A 13,788-nucleotide genomic window follows, 5' to 3' on the forward strand; every position below is an offset into this window, starting at 1 on the left:
AATATTTTCTTTGCGTAGATGGCGCTGGATTGGCTCAGGACCAGGAGTTGCCTATTTTCCGGATCGACTCCCGCTCGGGCGTGATCTCGACGAGGAGTAGTCTAGACCGGGAGACATCGGATAGCTACCATTTGCTGGTGACTGCTGCGGACATGGCATCGGCGCAGAGCGAACGACGGACAGCTACTGCCAGTGTCCAAGTGAAGGTGCTCGATGACAACGACAACTATCCGCAGTTTAGTGAGCGAACCTACACCGTCCAAGTGCCGGAGGATCAGTGGGGCGGCACTGAGGACAACACGGTGGCCCACATCCGGGCCACGGATGCGGATCAGGGCAACAATGCAGCCATTCGATATGCAATAATTGGCGGAAATACACAGTCACAGTTCTCCATCGACTCGATGTCCGGTGATGTGAGTCTAGTGAAGCCTCTTGACTACGAGAGCGTTCGCAGCTACAGGCTGGTGATTCGAGCCCAAGACGGAGGCAGTCCCTCAAGGAGCAACACCACCCAGCTCCTGGTGAACGTAATCGACTGCAAATGACAATGCCCCGAGGTTCTACACCTCCCAGTTTCAGGAGAGCGTGCTCGAGAATGTCCCAGTTGGGTACAATATCATACGGGTACAGGCCTACGACTCCGATGAAGGCGCCAATGCAGAGATCACATATAGCATTTCCGAGAGGGATGACAACTTCCCGCTGGCAGTGGATCCTCGAACCGGTTGGGTGCAGACCATCAAGCCGCTGGATCGCGAGGAACAGGGTCGCTTTGCCTTTCAGGTGGTGGCCAAAGATGGTGGTGTACCCCCCAAATCGGCCAGCTCATCGGTGGTGATCACCGTGCAGGACGTAAACGATAACGATCCCGCCTTCAATCCAAAGTACTACGAGGCAAACGTGGGTGAGGATCAACCACCAGGCACTCCAGTTACCACAGTCACAGCCACCGATCCGGATGAGGACTCACGCTTGCACTACGAGATCACAACTGGCAACACAAGAGGACGCTTTGCGATCACCTCCCAGAATGGCCGTGGTCTGATCACCATCGCCCAGTCGCTGGATTACAAACAGGAGAAGCGCTTCCTGCTCACAGTGGCGGCCACCGATTCCGGAGGTCGTTCTGATACGGCCACCGTTCACATAAATATTACGGATGCCAATAACTATGCTCCTATCTTTGAGAATGCGCCCTACAGCGCTTCGGTGTTCGAAGATGCCCCCGTGGGCACTACGGTGCTAGTAGTATCAGCCACCGATAGCGACGTGGGTGTGAATGCACAGATCACTTACTCGCTGAACGAGGAGAGCATCAACGGCTTGGGAAGTCCGGATCCGTTTTCGATTAATCCGCAGACGGGTGCCATTGTGACTAATGCTCCGCTGGATCGAGAGACCAGCAGTGGATACCTACTAACTGTTACTGCCAAAGATGGAGGTAATCCGTCTCTGAGTGACACCACTGACGTGGAGATCGGGGTGACCGATGTCAATGACAATGCACCCGCATTCAAAAGCCCTCTGTACCAGGCCTCCATTTTGGAGGATGCCCTTGTGGGCACTTCAGTCATCCAGGTGGCAGCCAGTGATCCGGACGTAGGACTTAATGGACGCATCAAATATCTGCTTAGTGACCGTGATATAGAGGACGGTTCGTTTGTGATCGATCCCACGTCGGGTACTATTCGCACCAACAAGGGATTAGATAGGGAAAGTGTGGCTGTCTTTCACTTAACCGCTATTGCCGTGGACAAGGGATCACCACCGCTGTCCAGTACCGTGGAGGTGCAAATACGACTAGAGGATGTTAACGACTCACCACCAACATTTGCTTCGGACAAGATCACTCTCTATGTGCCGGAGAACTCGCCAGTGGGTTCTGTTGTGGGTGAGATTCACGCTCACGATCCAGACGAGGGCGTCAATGCGGTGGTACACTATTCGATCATCGGTGGCGACGACTCCAATGCCTTCTCTTTAGTAACTCGACCTGGCTCTGAAAGAGCCCAATTGCTGACCATGACGGAACTAGACTATGAATCCTCGCGAAAGCGGTTTGAGTTGGTGGTCAGGGCTGCGAGTCCTCCGTTGCGTAACGATGCCCACATCGAGATCCTAGTCACGGATGTGAATGATAATGCCCCGGTGCTAAGGGACTTCCAAGTGATTTTCAACAACTTCCGCGATCACTTCCCAGCGGCGAGATCGGAAGGATTCCTGCCTTCGATGCGGATGTGAGCGATAAGCTGCACTACCGGATACTATCGGGTAACAATGCCAACTTGCTACGTCTGAACAGCAGCTCTGGAGGATTGGTGCTAAGTCCGCAGCTGAACACCAACGTGCCCAAATTTGCCACCATGGAGGTATCCGTATCGGATGGCATCAACGAGGCCAAGGCGATTATGCAGCTCTCAGTACGTCTGATCACCGAGGACATGCTCTTCAATTCGGTAACAGTGCGATTGAATGAGATGACAGAGGAGGCTTTCCTTTCGCCCCTGCTCAACTTTTTCCTGGACGGCCTGGCTGCGATAATTCCCTGCCCCAAGGAGCACATATTTGTGTTTAGCATCCAGGATGACACGGACGTAAGCTCTCGAATTTTAAACGTTAGCTTCTCAGCCCGCCGACCGGATGTGTCCCACGAGGAGTTCTACACGCCGCAGTATCTTCAAGAGCGAGTTTACCTAAACAGGGCCATCCTAGCTCGCTTGGCCACCGTGGAGGTTCTTCCCTTCGACGACAATCTCTGCGTGCGCGAACCGTGCCTGAATTTCGAAGAGTGCCTAACTGTCCTTAAGTTCGGCAACGCCTCTGAATTCATTCACAGCGACACAGTGCTCTTCCGGCCCATCTACCCGGTTAATACCTTTGCCTGCTCCTGTCCGGAAGGCTTTACGGGCAGCAAGGAGCACTACCTGTGTGACACAGAGGTCGATCTCTGCTACTCGGACCCCTGCCAAAATGGAGGAACCTGTGTGAGGCGTGAAGGTGGCTACACCTGCGTATGTCCATCCTCGCACACGGGTCTGAACTGCGAGACTGGAGTGGGACAGCTACGTCCTTGCCCATCGGAGACATGCGAGGGCGGGTTGTCCTGCCTGAGTAATTATCCCAGCTCCCAGCCTCCTCCTTATACGGCCACCTGTGAGTTGCGAGCCCGTGCTTTTGGGCGCAACTCCTTCCTGACCTTCGAAAGTCTTAAGCAACGGCATCGCTTTAATCTCAAACTCCGATTTGCTTCAGTCCAGGAAAATGGTTTGCTCCTCTACAACGGAAGATACAACGAGTTGCATGATTTCATTGCCCTGGAGGTCCATGAAGGTCACGTGAGCTTCTCCTTCTCTTTGGGCGATCACAGTGAAAGGGTTTCGGTGCAGCAGGAGGCAAAGGTTTCCGACGGAAAATGGCACCAGGTCGAAGTGATCTATCTTAACCGCAGTGTCACCTTAGTGCTGGACAATTGCGACACTGCCATTGCCCTTTCGGGACAACTGGGTGACAGATGGAGCTGTGCTAATCGCACTACTTTAAAGTTGGACAAACGCTGCTCACTGCTAACGGAGACCTGCCATCGCTTCCTGGACCTAACAGGACCATTGCAAGTGGGCGGACTTCCTCGCATTCCAGCCCACTTCCCGGTGGCCAATCGCGACTTCGTAGGTTGCATCTCGGACTTGCGCATCGATGATCGGTTTATTGATCTGAACTCATACGTGGCTGATAATGGAACTCTAGCGGGTTGTCCGCAGAAGGCTCCGCTCTGTCAATCCGAGCCTTGTTTCAATGGCGGCACCTGTCGCGAAGGCTGGGGAACCTATTCCTGTGAATGTCCCGAAGGATATGCGGGTAACAGCTGCCAGGATAATATACCAGCTCCTTGGCGCTTCTCGGGAGACGGAAGCCTCAGCTTCAACCCCCTTCTGCGACCCATTCAACTGCCGTGGACCACATCCTTCTCGTTGCGCACGCGTCAGAAGGAGGCTTTTCTCCTCCAAATCCAAATAGGACAGAACAGCTCGGCGGCGGTTTGTCTAAGACAGGGAGTCCTCTACTACATCTTTGATGGGGAACCCATGTTTCTTGCTGGAGCCTTTCTCTCCGATGGCGAGTGGCATAGAGTCGAGATTCGCTGGCTACAGGGCTCTGAGATTCACTTCTCCGTGGACTACGGACAGCGTTCCGGATCGGTGCCCATGTCACAGAAGGTTCAAGGTCTCTACGTGGGCAAGATTGTGATGGGCAGTCCGGATGGCAGCATTGGAACAGTTCCCGAAGCCTCTCCCTTCGAGGGTTGCATTCAGGATGTGCGTATTGGTGCGGGCCAATCGGTTCTTTCACGTCCAACAATCCGGGAGAATGTCGAAGATGGCTGCGAATCACGTGCCCAGTGTCCGGATCACTGTCCCAACCACTCCTCCTGCCAAAGCACTTGGGATCTGTCCACCTGCGAGTGTGACTCAGGATTTGTGGGTTCGGACTGTGCCCCCATCTGCACGGTGAGGCCGTGTGCCTCAGGAGTTTGCCGGGCAAACTCTAGTTTGTCCCGTGGCTATGGATGCGAGTGCAACAGCAGCTCCCGACATGGCGACTATTGTGAAAGGGAACTCCAGCAACCATGTCCCGGCGGCTGGTGGGGCGAACGGGTGTGTGGGCCTTGCAGATGCGATCTGGCCCAGGGCTACCATCCGGATTGCAACAAGACCACGGGTCAGTGCTACTGCAAGACGAACCACTACCAGCCGCCCAACGAGACCGCCTGCCTGTCCTGCGACTGTTACTCCATCGGCAGCTTCAGTGGGGCCTGCAATCCGCTGACGGGACAGTGCGAGTGTCGAGAGGGAGTCATCGGTCGGAGATGCGACTCCTGCTCCAATCCCTATGCCGAGGTCACTCTCAGCGGCTGCGAAGTGGTTTACGACGCCTGTCCGCGCTCCTTCGCCGGCGGCGTCTGGTGGCCCCGGACTCCTCTGGGTGGAGTGGCCATCGAAGGATGTCCGCCACCTGCTCGAGGCAAGGGACAGCGTAGCTGCGATGCTCAGTCGGGAAGTTGGTACCCGCCGGACATGTACAACTGCACTTCGGAGCCCTTCGTGGAGCTGCGACGTCAACTGTCCCAGTTGGAGAAGCTCGAGCTGGAGCTCAACTCCTTTGTGGCCATCAAAATGGCCGAGCAGTTGAGAAAAGCCTGCGAGACGGTGGACAGAAGGGGTTCCATCAAGGATCAAAAGACACCAGGAACCGGACGTCCCAACAGACGATACAAAATGGAGTCATCCTTTCTGCTGAGCAACGGGGGAAATGTGTGGTCCCACGAACTGGAAATGGACTACCTCTCCGACGAACTCAAGTTCAGCCATGATCGCCTTTACGGAGCGGATCTCCTGGTTACTGAGGGTCTGCTACAGGAACTCATCAACTACGAGCTCATGCAGAGCGGCTTGAACTTGTCGCACAGTCAGGATAAGTACTTCATCAAGAATCTAGTGGACGCGGCCAGTGTTATTTTGGATCGGAAATACGAGGCAGAATGGCGAAGAGCCACAGAACTAATTCAACGTGGACCGGACGATCTGGTGGATGCTTTCAACAAGTATCTTGTGGTTTTAGCTCGCTCCCAGCACGACACCTACACCAGTCCCTTCGAGATAGTGCAGCCAAACATGGCCCTCGGTCTGGACATCGTGACCACGGAATCTCTATTTGGCTACGAACCGGAGCAACTAAGTGAATATCACCGTAGCAAGTACCTCAAGCCAAACGCCTTTACCACAGAGAGTGTGGTGCTGCCCGATACCAGTGGCTTCCTGCAGCATTCGGCACGCCAGCGGCCAGTGATCAGCTTTCCCAAGTACAACAACTACATCTTGGATCGATCGCAAGTTCGATCAGCACACCAAGGTGTTGGTGCCCCTTGAGATGTTGGGGATTACGCCCCCGGAAAGCGATGAGGTGTCATCACGACGTGGTGGTGGCCACGACCATCGTGCCATCGTGGCGTATGCGCAATACAAGGACGTTGGTCAGCTGCTGCCCGATCTGTATGATGAGACCATAACCCGTCGTTGGGGTGTGGACGTCGAACTGGCCACTCCCATTCTCTCCCTCCAGATTCTAGTGCCTTCGATGGAGCGAGAACAGGAAACGCAACGATTGGAGATTCCCTTCGCGAAAGATTGCGTCAACCTCATCGTCTTCATCTGGCAGCACAGAGCAACAGTTTGTGGAGGTGTTCGATGTGCCTAAAGCTCCGACAAGCAGTAGCGAACAACAGATTGAGGACATACGGATAACAGCCCACGAAATTCCACCACCAGTTTCAATTGAAGAAAAACCAGAGTCTTCGAGTCACGAAGATGGCGAAGAGCGGGAGCCACACATCCACCTTAACCCGGACGACATAGAGTTCCACGGCAACTCTGGCGAGGAGATCATTTCTCCGGACTCTCCCGAGGTGCTCAATCCGAACTATGAAGGCGTTAGCTCCACGGGAAGCGATGAGCAGCCAAAGGGTGAGAACGAAGCCGTCTACAGAGATCGACGTTTGGTCAAGAGGCAGATCGAAATCACCTATCCATCGGAGCAAATGCAGCAAGGGGAGCAGGTGGTGTATAGATCCCTGGGTTCCCCTCATCTGGCCCAACCCATAAAGCTCCAGATGTGGCTGGACGTCGACTCCGCTCGCTTCGGACCGCGTTCTAACCCCCAGTGCGTGCGCTGGAACTCCTTCACCAATCAGTGGACCCGACTGGGTTGTCAGACAGAGATTCCCGACTTCGATGGCGACTTTAATCCGGCGGCCCAGCAAATAATCCTGGTTAACTGTAGCTGCACCCACATTTCCAGCTACGCAGTGATCGTGGACGTAATTGATCCAGAGGACATTCCGGAGCCTTCGCTCCTAGTACAGATCACCTCGTACTCGGCCTTCCTGGTCTCACTTCCTCTGCTTCTGGGTGTTCTCTTGGCCTTGGCCCTTCTGCGTGGCCAGCAAACCAACTCGAACACCATTCACCAGAACATCGTGCTGTGCGTCTTCTGCGCCGAGCTGCTCTTCTTCGTGGGAATGCAGTCGCGACGGCAGCTTCTGGAGAGCGAGTTCCCCTGCAAGTTGACGGCCATCTGCCTGCATTACTTCTGGCTGGCGGCCTTCGCCTGGACAACGGTGGACTGCGTCCATCTCTACCGGATGCTCACCGAGATGCGGGACATTAACCACGGACCGATGGGCTTCTACTTTGCCATGGGCTACGGCGCACCAGCCATTGTTGTTGGGCTTTCTGTGGGAGTTCGGGCTCACGAGTATGGAAATAGCTTATTGTGAGTATTCTAATGGCATTAACAAACTTAGGAAAGTAGTGTAGGATCGGTAATATAAGTATTAGTGGAGAGCCCATAGATTTATTAATAGCATTACCAGAATCCTTCACAAGAGCTTATTTTATATTTATCCCCTGCAGTTCGTTTATAATTTTATTAAAGATACAAAGCAAATGTATTATAAAGTAGTATAAATACCTTTTAAGGCATTGAATATTAAAACAACTGAGTACGTAGACTGTGTTCCTATTTGAAATCATTCATTCACAAAATTAATTCCGTAACTTTGTCCAAAATAAACTAAAATTTGAATCATCCCACAGTAACGATAGAATTATTCAAGAGTTTAATGAGATTTAATTTCGCCCCAAATTAAAATCTTACTAATTTTATGTTTTTTTTATTGAGTGATTTAATGGACCTGATTTAGATATTTGCGTTTTAATATTATATTGAGATAATAATCTTAAATCTGTAACTTTGTCCAAAATAAACTAAATGTTAAATCCCACAGTATAGTTGGAGTTTGTACTATTTTACAAATTCAAGGCTTTTTAATTCACTTATTAATTAAATGTCTTTCTATTTTTTTCAGCTGCTGGCTGTCTGTCTACGAACCTGTGGTGTGGTGGCTTGTGGGTCCGATAGCGGGAATGTCGGTGGTGAACCTGCTGATCCTGTTTGTCTCCGTCAAAGCCGCTTTTACGCTCAAGGATCACGTGCTCGGATTTGGCAACTTGCGAACCCTTCTGTGGCTATCGGTGGTGTCGCTGCCCTTGATGGGGGTGATGTGGGTCCTGGCGGTGCTAGCCGCCTCGGAGCACTCCCAGTTGCTGAGCTTGCTGCTCTCCGGCGTGGTGCTCCTGCATGCACTGTTCTGCCTCATCGGATACTGCATCATCAACAAGCGGGTGAGGGAGAACCTGCAACGCACTTGCTTGCGTTGCATGGGCCGCAAGGTGCCCCTTTTGGACTCCTCCATGGTGGTCAGCAATAGCTCGCACAATGTGAATGGAGCGGCGAGGCCGAGCAATTTCCTGGCTGGTGGATATGATACCACCACCCGTCGGAATATAGGCATCAGTGCTAGTAGCACTACCTCGCGAAGTACGGCCAAGACGAGTTCGAGTCCATATAGCGATGGACAGCTAAGGCAGACCTCCACATCCACCTCGAACTACAATTCTGCCAGCGATGCTCCCAGTTTCTTGAGGGGATTCGAGTCCTCCACAACCGGCAGGAGTAGGGGTGGCGAGGAGAAGCCCTCGCGGCGCCAGCGGAAGGACTCAGACTCCGGCTCCGAAACGGACGGAAGATCTCTGGAACTGGCCAGCAGTCACTCCAGCGATGATGACGAATCCCGAACAGCTCGGTCCTCTGGCACACATCGCAGCACGGCCGTAAGTTCGACGCCCGCCTATCTGCCCAACATCACGGAGCACGTGCAGGCCACCACTCCGCCGGAACTGAACGTGGTGCAGAGCCCCCAGCTCTTCCCGAGCGTTAGCAAGCCCGTGTATGCTCCGCGCTGGTCCAGTCAGCTGCCGGACGGCTATCTGCAGTCGCCGCCCAATATTGGTCGATGGTCCCAGGACACGGGATCCGACAATGAACATGTTCACGGCCAGGCCAAGATGACCATCTCGCCCAACCCGCTGCCCAATCCTGATCTCACGGACACCAGTTACTTGCAGCAGCATCACAATAAAATAAACATGCCACCCTCGATCCTGGAAAATATCCGGGATGCACGCGATGGCTACGAGGACAGTCTGTACGGACGGAGGGGCGAGTATCCGGACAAGTATGGCTCCTACAAGCCACCCAGTCACTATGGCAGCGAGAAGGATTATCCCGGTGGCGGTAGTGGCTCCCAGACTATTGGCCACATGAGAAGCTTCCACCCGGATGCGGCCTACTTGAGTGACAACATATACGACAAGCAGCGAACGCTGGGCAGCGGCTACTTGGGCGCCAAGTCGGAGTCGCCTTACCTGTCCAAAGATCGCATCACTCCCGATATCTATGGGTCCAGGGACGGTCACTATAGCCTGAAGAGGCAGCCCGCCTATGCCACGGACTCCCTGCACTCGGTGCACTCCCTGCTGAAGAACGACTACCACCAGCAACAGCAACAGCAGCAGCAGCAGCTGCAGCAACAGCAACACCATCTGCAGGACAGACTCTCCGAGGGTTCGGATAAGAATGGCTACCACTTCCCGTACACCGCCGAGGAGGACCACCTGCCCGCCAGGAAGCTGAGCCACACGCAACCGCCCTCGCTGCACGGATCTCAGTTGATGCAACCACCCGGCCTGGGTCTGGTCAACGATGTGAACAATCCGGGCCTTCTGGCGCGGCACACGATGAACGGAGGGTCGAGACACAGTTCCAGAGCCTCCTCACCGCCATCCAGCATGGTGGCCCCCATGCAACCACTTGGGCCACTGACCAGCATCACGGACACTGAGTGAGTTTGGCCAAACAATCGGGAAGACTTTCATTTTCTGGTGTGTCACAGAAATCTCTGCAGTTTACAGGGCTTTAGAACCCCAATTTCCCATGACTTTGGAAACCTTCTCACAGATAAGTTACAAAAAAAAAACCCCTGACTTACTGTGCCATCATATTTAACATATGGTTTTGGGAGATTTCTGTGACAACCAAGCTTTTTTGTTGCCTTCGGCATCGGTTTCGGTTTTGATTTCTGTTTTTGGTTTCTGTTTTTGGTTTCGGTTTTGTTGTGGTTCTGGTGGCCAGTTAATGCTTCTTGTGCTCCATGTGCAGCCCATCCAGTCTATTGATTTGATTTTTCTGTTGGCCTAGATGATTAGTTTTGGTTGGAGAACTGCTGTTCGTTTTCCACTTTTGATTCCAGCAATTAATCTGTGGTCCTTTGTTTCTGATTCTCTTTTCTTTATGGCATTCGAATCAACAACTACAATGACATAAACCCTTTTGTACCATTCAACTTTTCCCACAACAATGAAAACTGAAAACAATGCAAATGAATATGGTGCAAACTACATCTCTCTCTCACACTCACACTCACACACACACACTCACTGCACACTTACACAATCACAAACACTCTCATAAACATTTCTCTGTACGTGTACATGTCCATATCCTTTCAGCTGGTCCTGGGAACGTTTGAAGCAATTCTAATTTGACTATCTTTCACTTCTATTCTCTCCAATATCGTGCTTTCACTCTCTCTTTTTGCTGTTTAACAAATGAACCCAAAATACACACATATGCATACCACAAACACACACACTTATAAACGAACAAAAAAAAAACCAAATGCAAAATGAAAATTCGACGTAATGCAAAATGCTATGGCGGCTCGAGTACCATCCGTTTAAACCCAAAAACCCAACCAAATCAAACAACATCAACAACAACCACACAACTACAACTACTACAACTACAACAACTACAACTACAGCTCAGAGGTAAACCACAAGTAAAATGCATTTTCAAGTTTCACATCACATTTCCCATTTTCCACTTTCCATCATCGTCTTCGGTTAGCTTTTTTGTTAATTTTCCGTAGTTCGAGTGTGCATAAAAGTGATTCGATTCGATTCGATTTGATTCGAGCTCTTAAACTTATTGAAAAGTGCACCTGTTTTAGTTCGATTTGACCATATTAAATTGAATGTAAATATTAAATATTGATCTTTTATTATTTCGCCCCCATGTTGCCGCCCCTGAATGTTTATTTGTTCATTAGTTTGATTATTCCAATCAGTTGAATTTCACACTTTCTAATTTGTAATCCGAATGTTCGAGTTTCGTGCTGCATTTTGAGTTTACGCATTTACGACATTTAATAATTCTCAACTAACAACTGTAAACATCAATATCCATCATGTCCCACCATTCCCACACTTCACCCCGCTACAAAAACAGACCTGATATACAACCTGATATACAACCTGATATACAACCTGATATACAACCTGATATACAACATCTCCACAGTTCGACATTATTTGGCTGCATCGCAGGCAACAGAGGCAACAGTATCCCTGGTCGCTAACAATATGGTACATGGCGTTAAAAGGACTCATTTTAGTTAGCCCCCCAGTTAGTCTTAGTTAGATCAAGCTGCCCAACTTAAAGCTATTCAAAAAATCCAATCAAAGTGGCAAAGTGAATTAGCAACAGATTGAAACACTTTAGTTATGTTAAATATAACCTTAAAACAAAGTCCCCTTTAGCTGTAATTTTATCTCCTGAAATGGAAGAGGTATTCCTTTTAGGCTTTAGTGAACTGTATTCGATTATGGCTTAAGACTCTGTTTAAATTAAAAAGCTGTTTAAAAATAACTTAACTATTTTATTTTAATCTCCCATTTGAAAAACACCTTAAGGTCTTTAAAGCCACACTCAAATTCAGCACATTTAAGTCTACTATGAACACTTACTCTCATGTAAGAACGAGCGGGAATTAGGAGACCCAACAACTATGACGCCCAATAATGTTTATGATTTACCGAAAAACACGCAGAAACCATTTACTCTTGAATAACTTGGCAAATTAACTGGGCTATGGCCAAATAACTTTACCACATTTAAACACCTCACGCAAACACAATGTACCTCGAATACCAACGCACCAACACACACTCACACGTGGATTTATATTTGTTTTTCACTTCGATAATTTAGTTGCATAAATTATGTTTTCGCTTGAACCTAACTATAAATTAACAACACATATCCGCATGCAATTTATGAAGCACCCTGGCATGCCACAAATTGAAACTTATCAAAGACTTGCACTTCGTAGTGAAGCACGTAATTTAGTGTAGTGTAGATGGAAATATAGAAGTACATACCCGTAGCATCGGCAGATTGCAACCTCACTAATGGCAACTTTATGTCGCAAACAGGCGGAATATTGATGATGACGAGACCACAGTGTGACGACTATCCCAGCAGCAGAAGCAGCACCAATTGAAGATGCAACAAAGGCAACAGCAGCAGCAGCAGCAGCAGCAGCATCACCTGAAACAATTGCAGCAGCAACGCACCAAACAGCAGCAGCACCAGCAGACGCAATATTTTGCCACCATTAGACGTAAGCCGCATTACAGGATCCATACGGAGGCGGAGGCCTGAGCCCCTGGACAAGATCCATTGCAGCTGCCATAGGTCCATCATTAGAACCTTGTACATACACGCACCCACTTAATTTTACGTAAACACAGCTTAGCATACCTACACATACTCGAACGAATATGGACATTAATATTTATTTACACGATCCCTTAGCGTTTACATAATTTAAAGCGCCAGTTGCATTTCGTTTGTAACTGCATATTAATCGTATGCAGACACAGACACAGAAATACTCAGCTTTAGCCTTTTGTATGTATTATAAATTATAAATTATAACATGTAATTATGTATTAAAACAAGAGTCAGACTGATTTTATGCATTTTACGTTCTGCTATTATCTTTAAGCCCCACACAAACATTCAGCCAGATAGTTCATGCATTTAGGTCCAATTAAAATATGTCAGGTCCCCATCCCCTAGCCCATAGTCCGATATAGAATCGGTGTAAGAATAAATGAAATAAATTACGGGCTCTCATTGCGTCATTAGTTAGAGCAAACTGCAAGTAAACAAAGTCTAAGCTAGGAGAACGTTGTGTGCCTCGAGCTTTTTATGCCAAATTAATCGAAGTCGAAGGGAATTTGTAAATGAAAAATAATCTGCGAAAAGTTTGCAATTCATTTGCCTAGCATCCGCACACGTTGCCATTTAGTTTGGGAGTTAGTTATAATTGATAGCATTTACTATCCGTACGAATACGTTGCGCATGTACAATATTAAACTCAATATACGCAGGCAAATAAAATAGATTCAGGACACTCGCACGTATTTATGCGAAATATAGAACACACAGGCGACACACACAGACGAGCGCAGCATAGACATATCCTGCAATATATACTCGTACACATATATCTGTCTATTATATCGAAATCCTGGCTAAAAAAAAGCTTGCTCAATAGTTTGATCCACGACTCAGCAATAGCCACTCATGTCCCTGAAAACTGTGTACAATTTATAAATAATTCATAAGGTTCATAAGCGGAACCTACTGCATTTGAACTCCACTCAACTGCCACTCAATGTGGTCTCTACGTAAGCTATGGATTGCGCTTAAATGTGGCACACATTATACGATATTTATGTGAATTGACTTATTTAATTGTAAATTATACAAGTATATCAATATGAATAAAATGTGTAAAATATATGGAGAATAACCTTGCTTTTTACTTTGTAAAGGTGCTGAAACTTTCTGGTTTGTATAAATAAATATAATGCTCTCTGGCAATAAGTCAACTTTCTACAAGGATGTGCATAAAAGCATCATATAGCATTTATGTCCCCATAAATTTAAACTTCAAGACATTAATAATAACAAATAAA

The 13,788-nt window shown here is 49.0% G+C and overlaps 1 protein-coding gene across 1 annotated transcript in view; it reads left to right on the forward strand.

Annotated features, from left to right (window-relative positions):
* The window catches only part of LOC128256150 (protocadherin-like wing polarity protein stan), a 50,557-nt gene extending 37,973 nt beyond the window's left edge, over positions 1-12,584 (forward strand). The window contains 7 exon segments of the mRNA XM_052986279.1: positions 19-539; positions 541-2,200; positions 2,203-5,885; positions 5,887-6,171; positions 6,173-7,329; positions 7,925-9,799; positions 12,234-12,584. Coding sequence (XP_052842239.1) covers positions 19-539; positions 541-2,200; positions 2,203-5,885; positions 5,887-6,171; positions 6,173-7,329; positions 7,925-9,799; positions 12,234-12,462 — 9,410 coding nt within the window. The 3' untranslated portion in view covers positions 12,463-12,584.
* Positions 12,585-13,788: the final 1,204 nt, after the last annotated feature.

This window comes from Drosophila gunungcola, assembly GCF_025200985.1.
Source record: "Drosophila gunungcola strain Sukarami chromosome 2R unlocalized genomic scaffold, Dgunungcola_SK_2 000013F, whole genome shotgun sequence".
NCBI lineage: Eukaryota > Metazoa > Arthropoda > Insecta > Diptera > Drosophilidae > Drosophila > Drosophila gunungcola.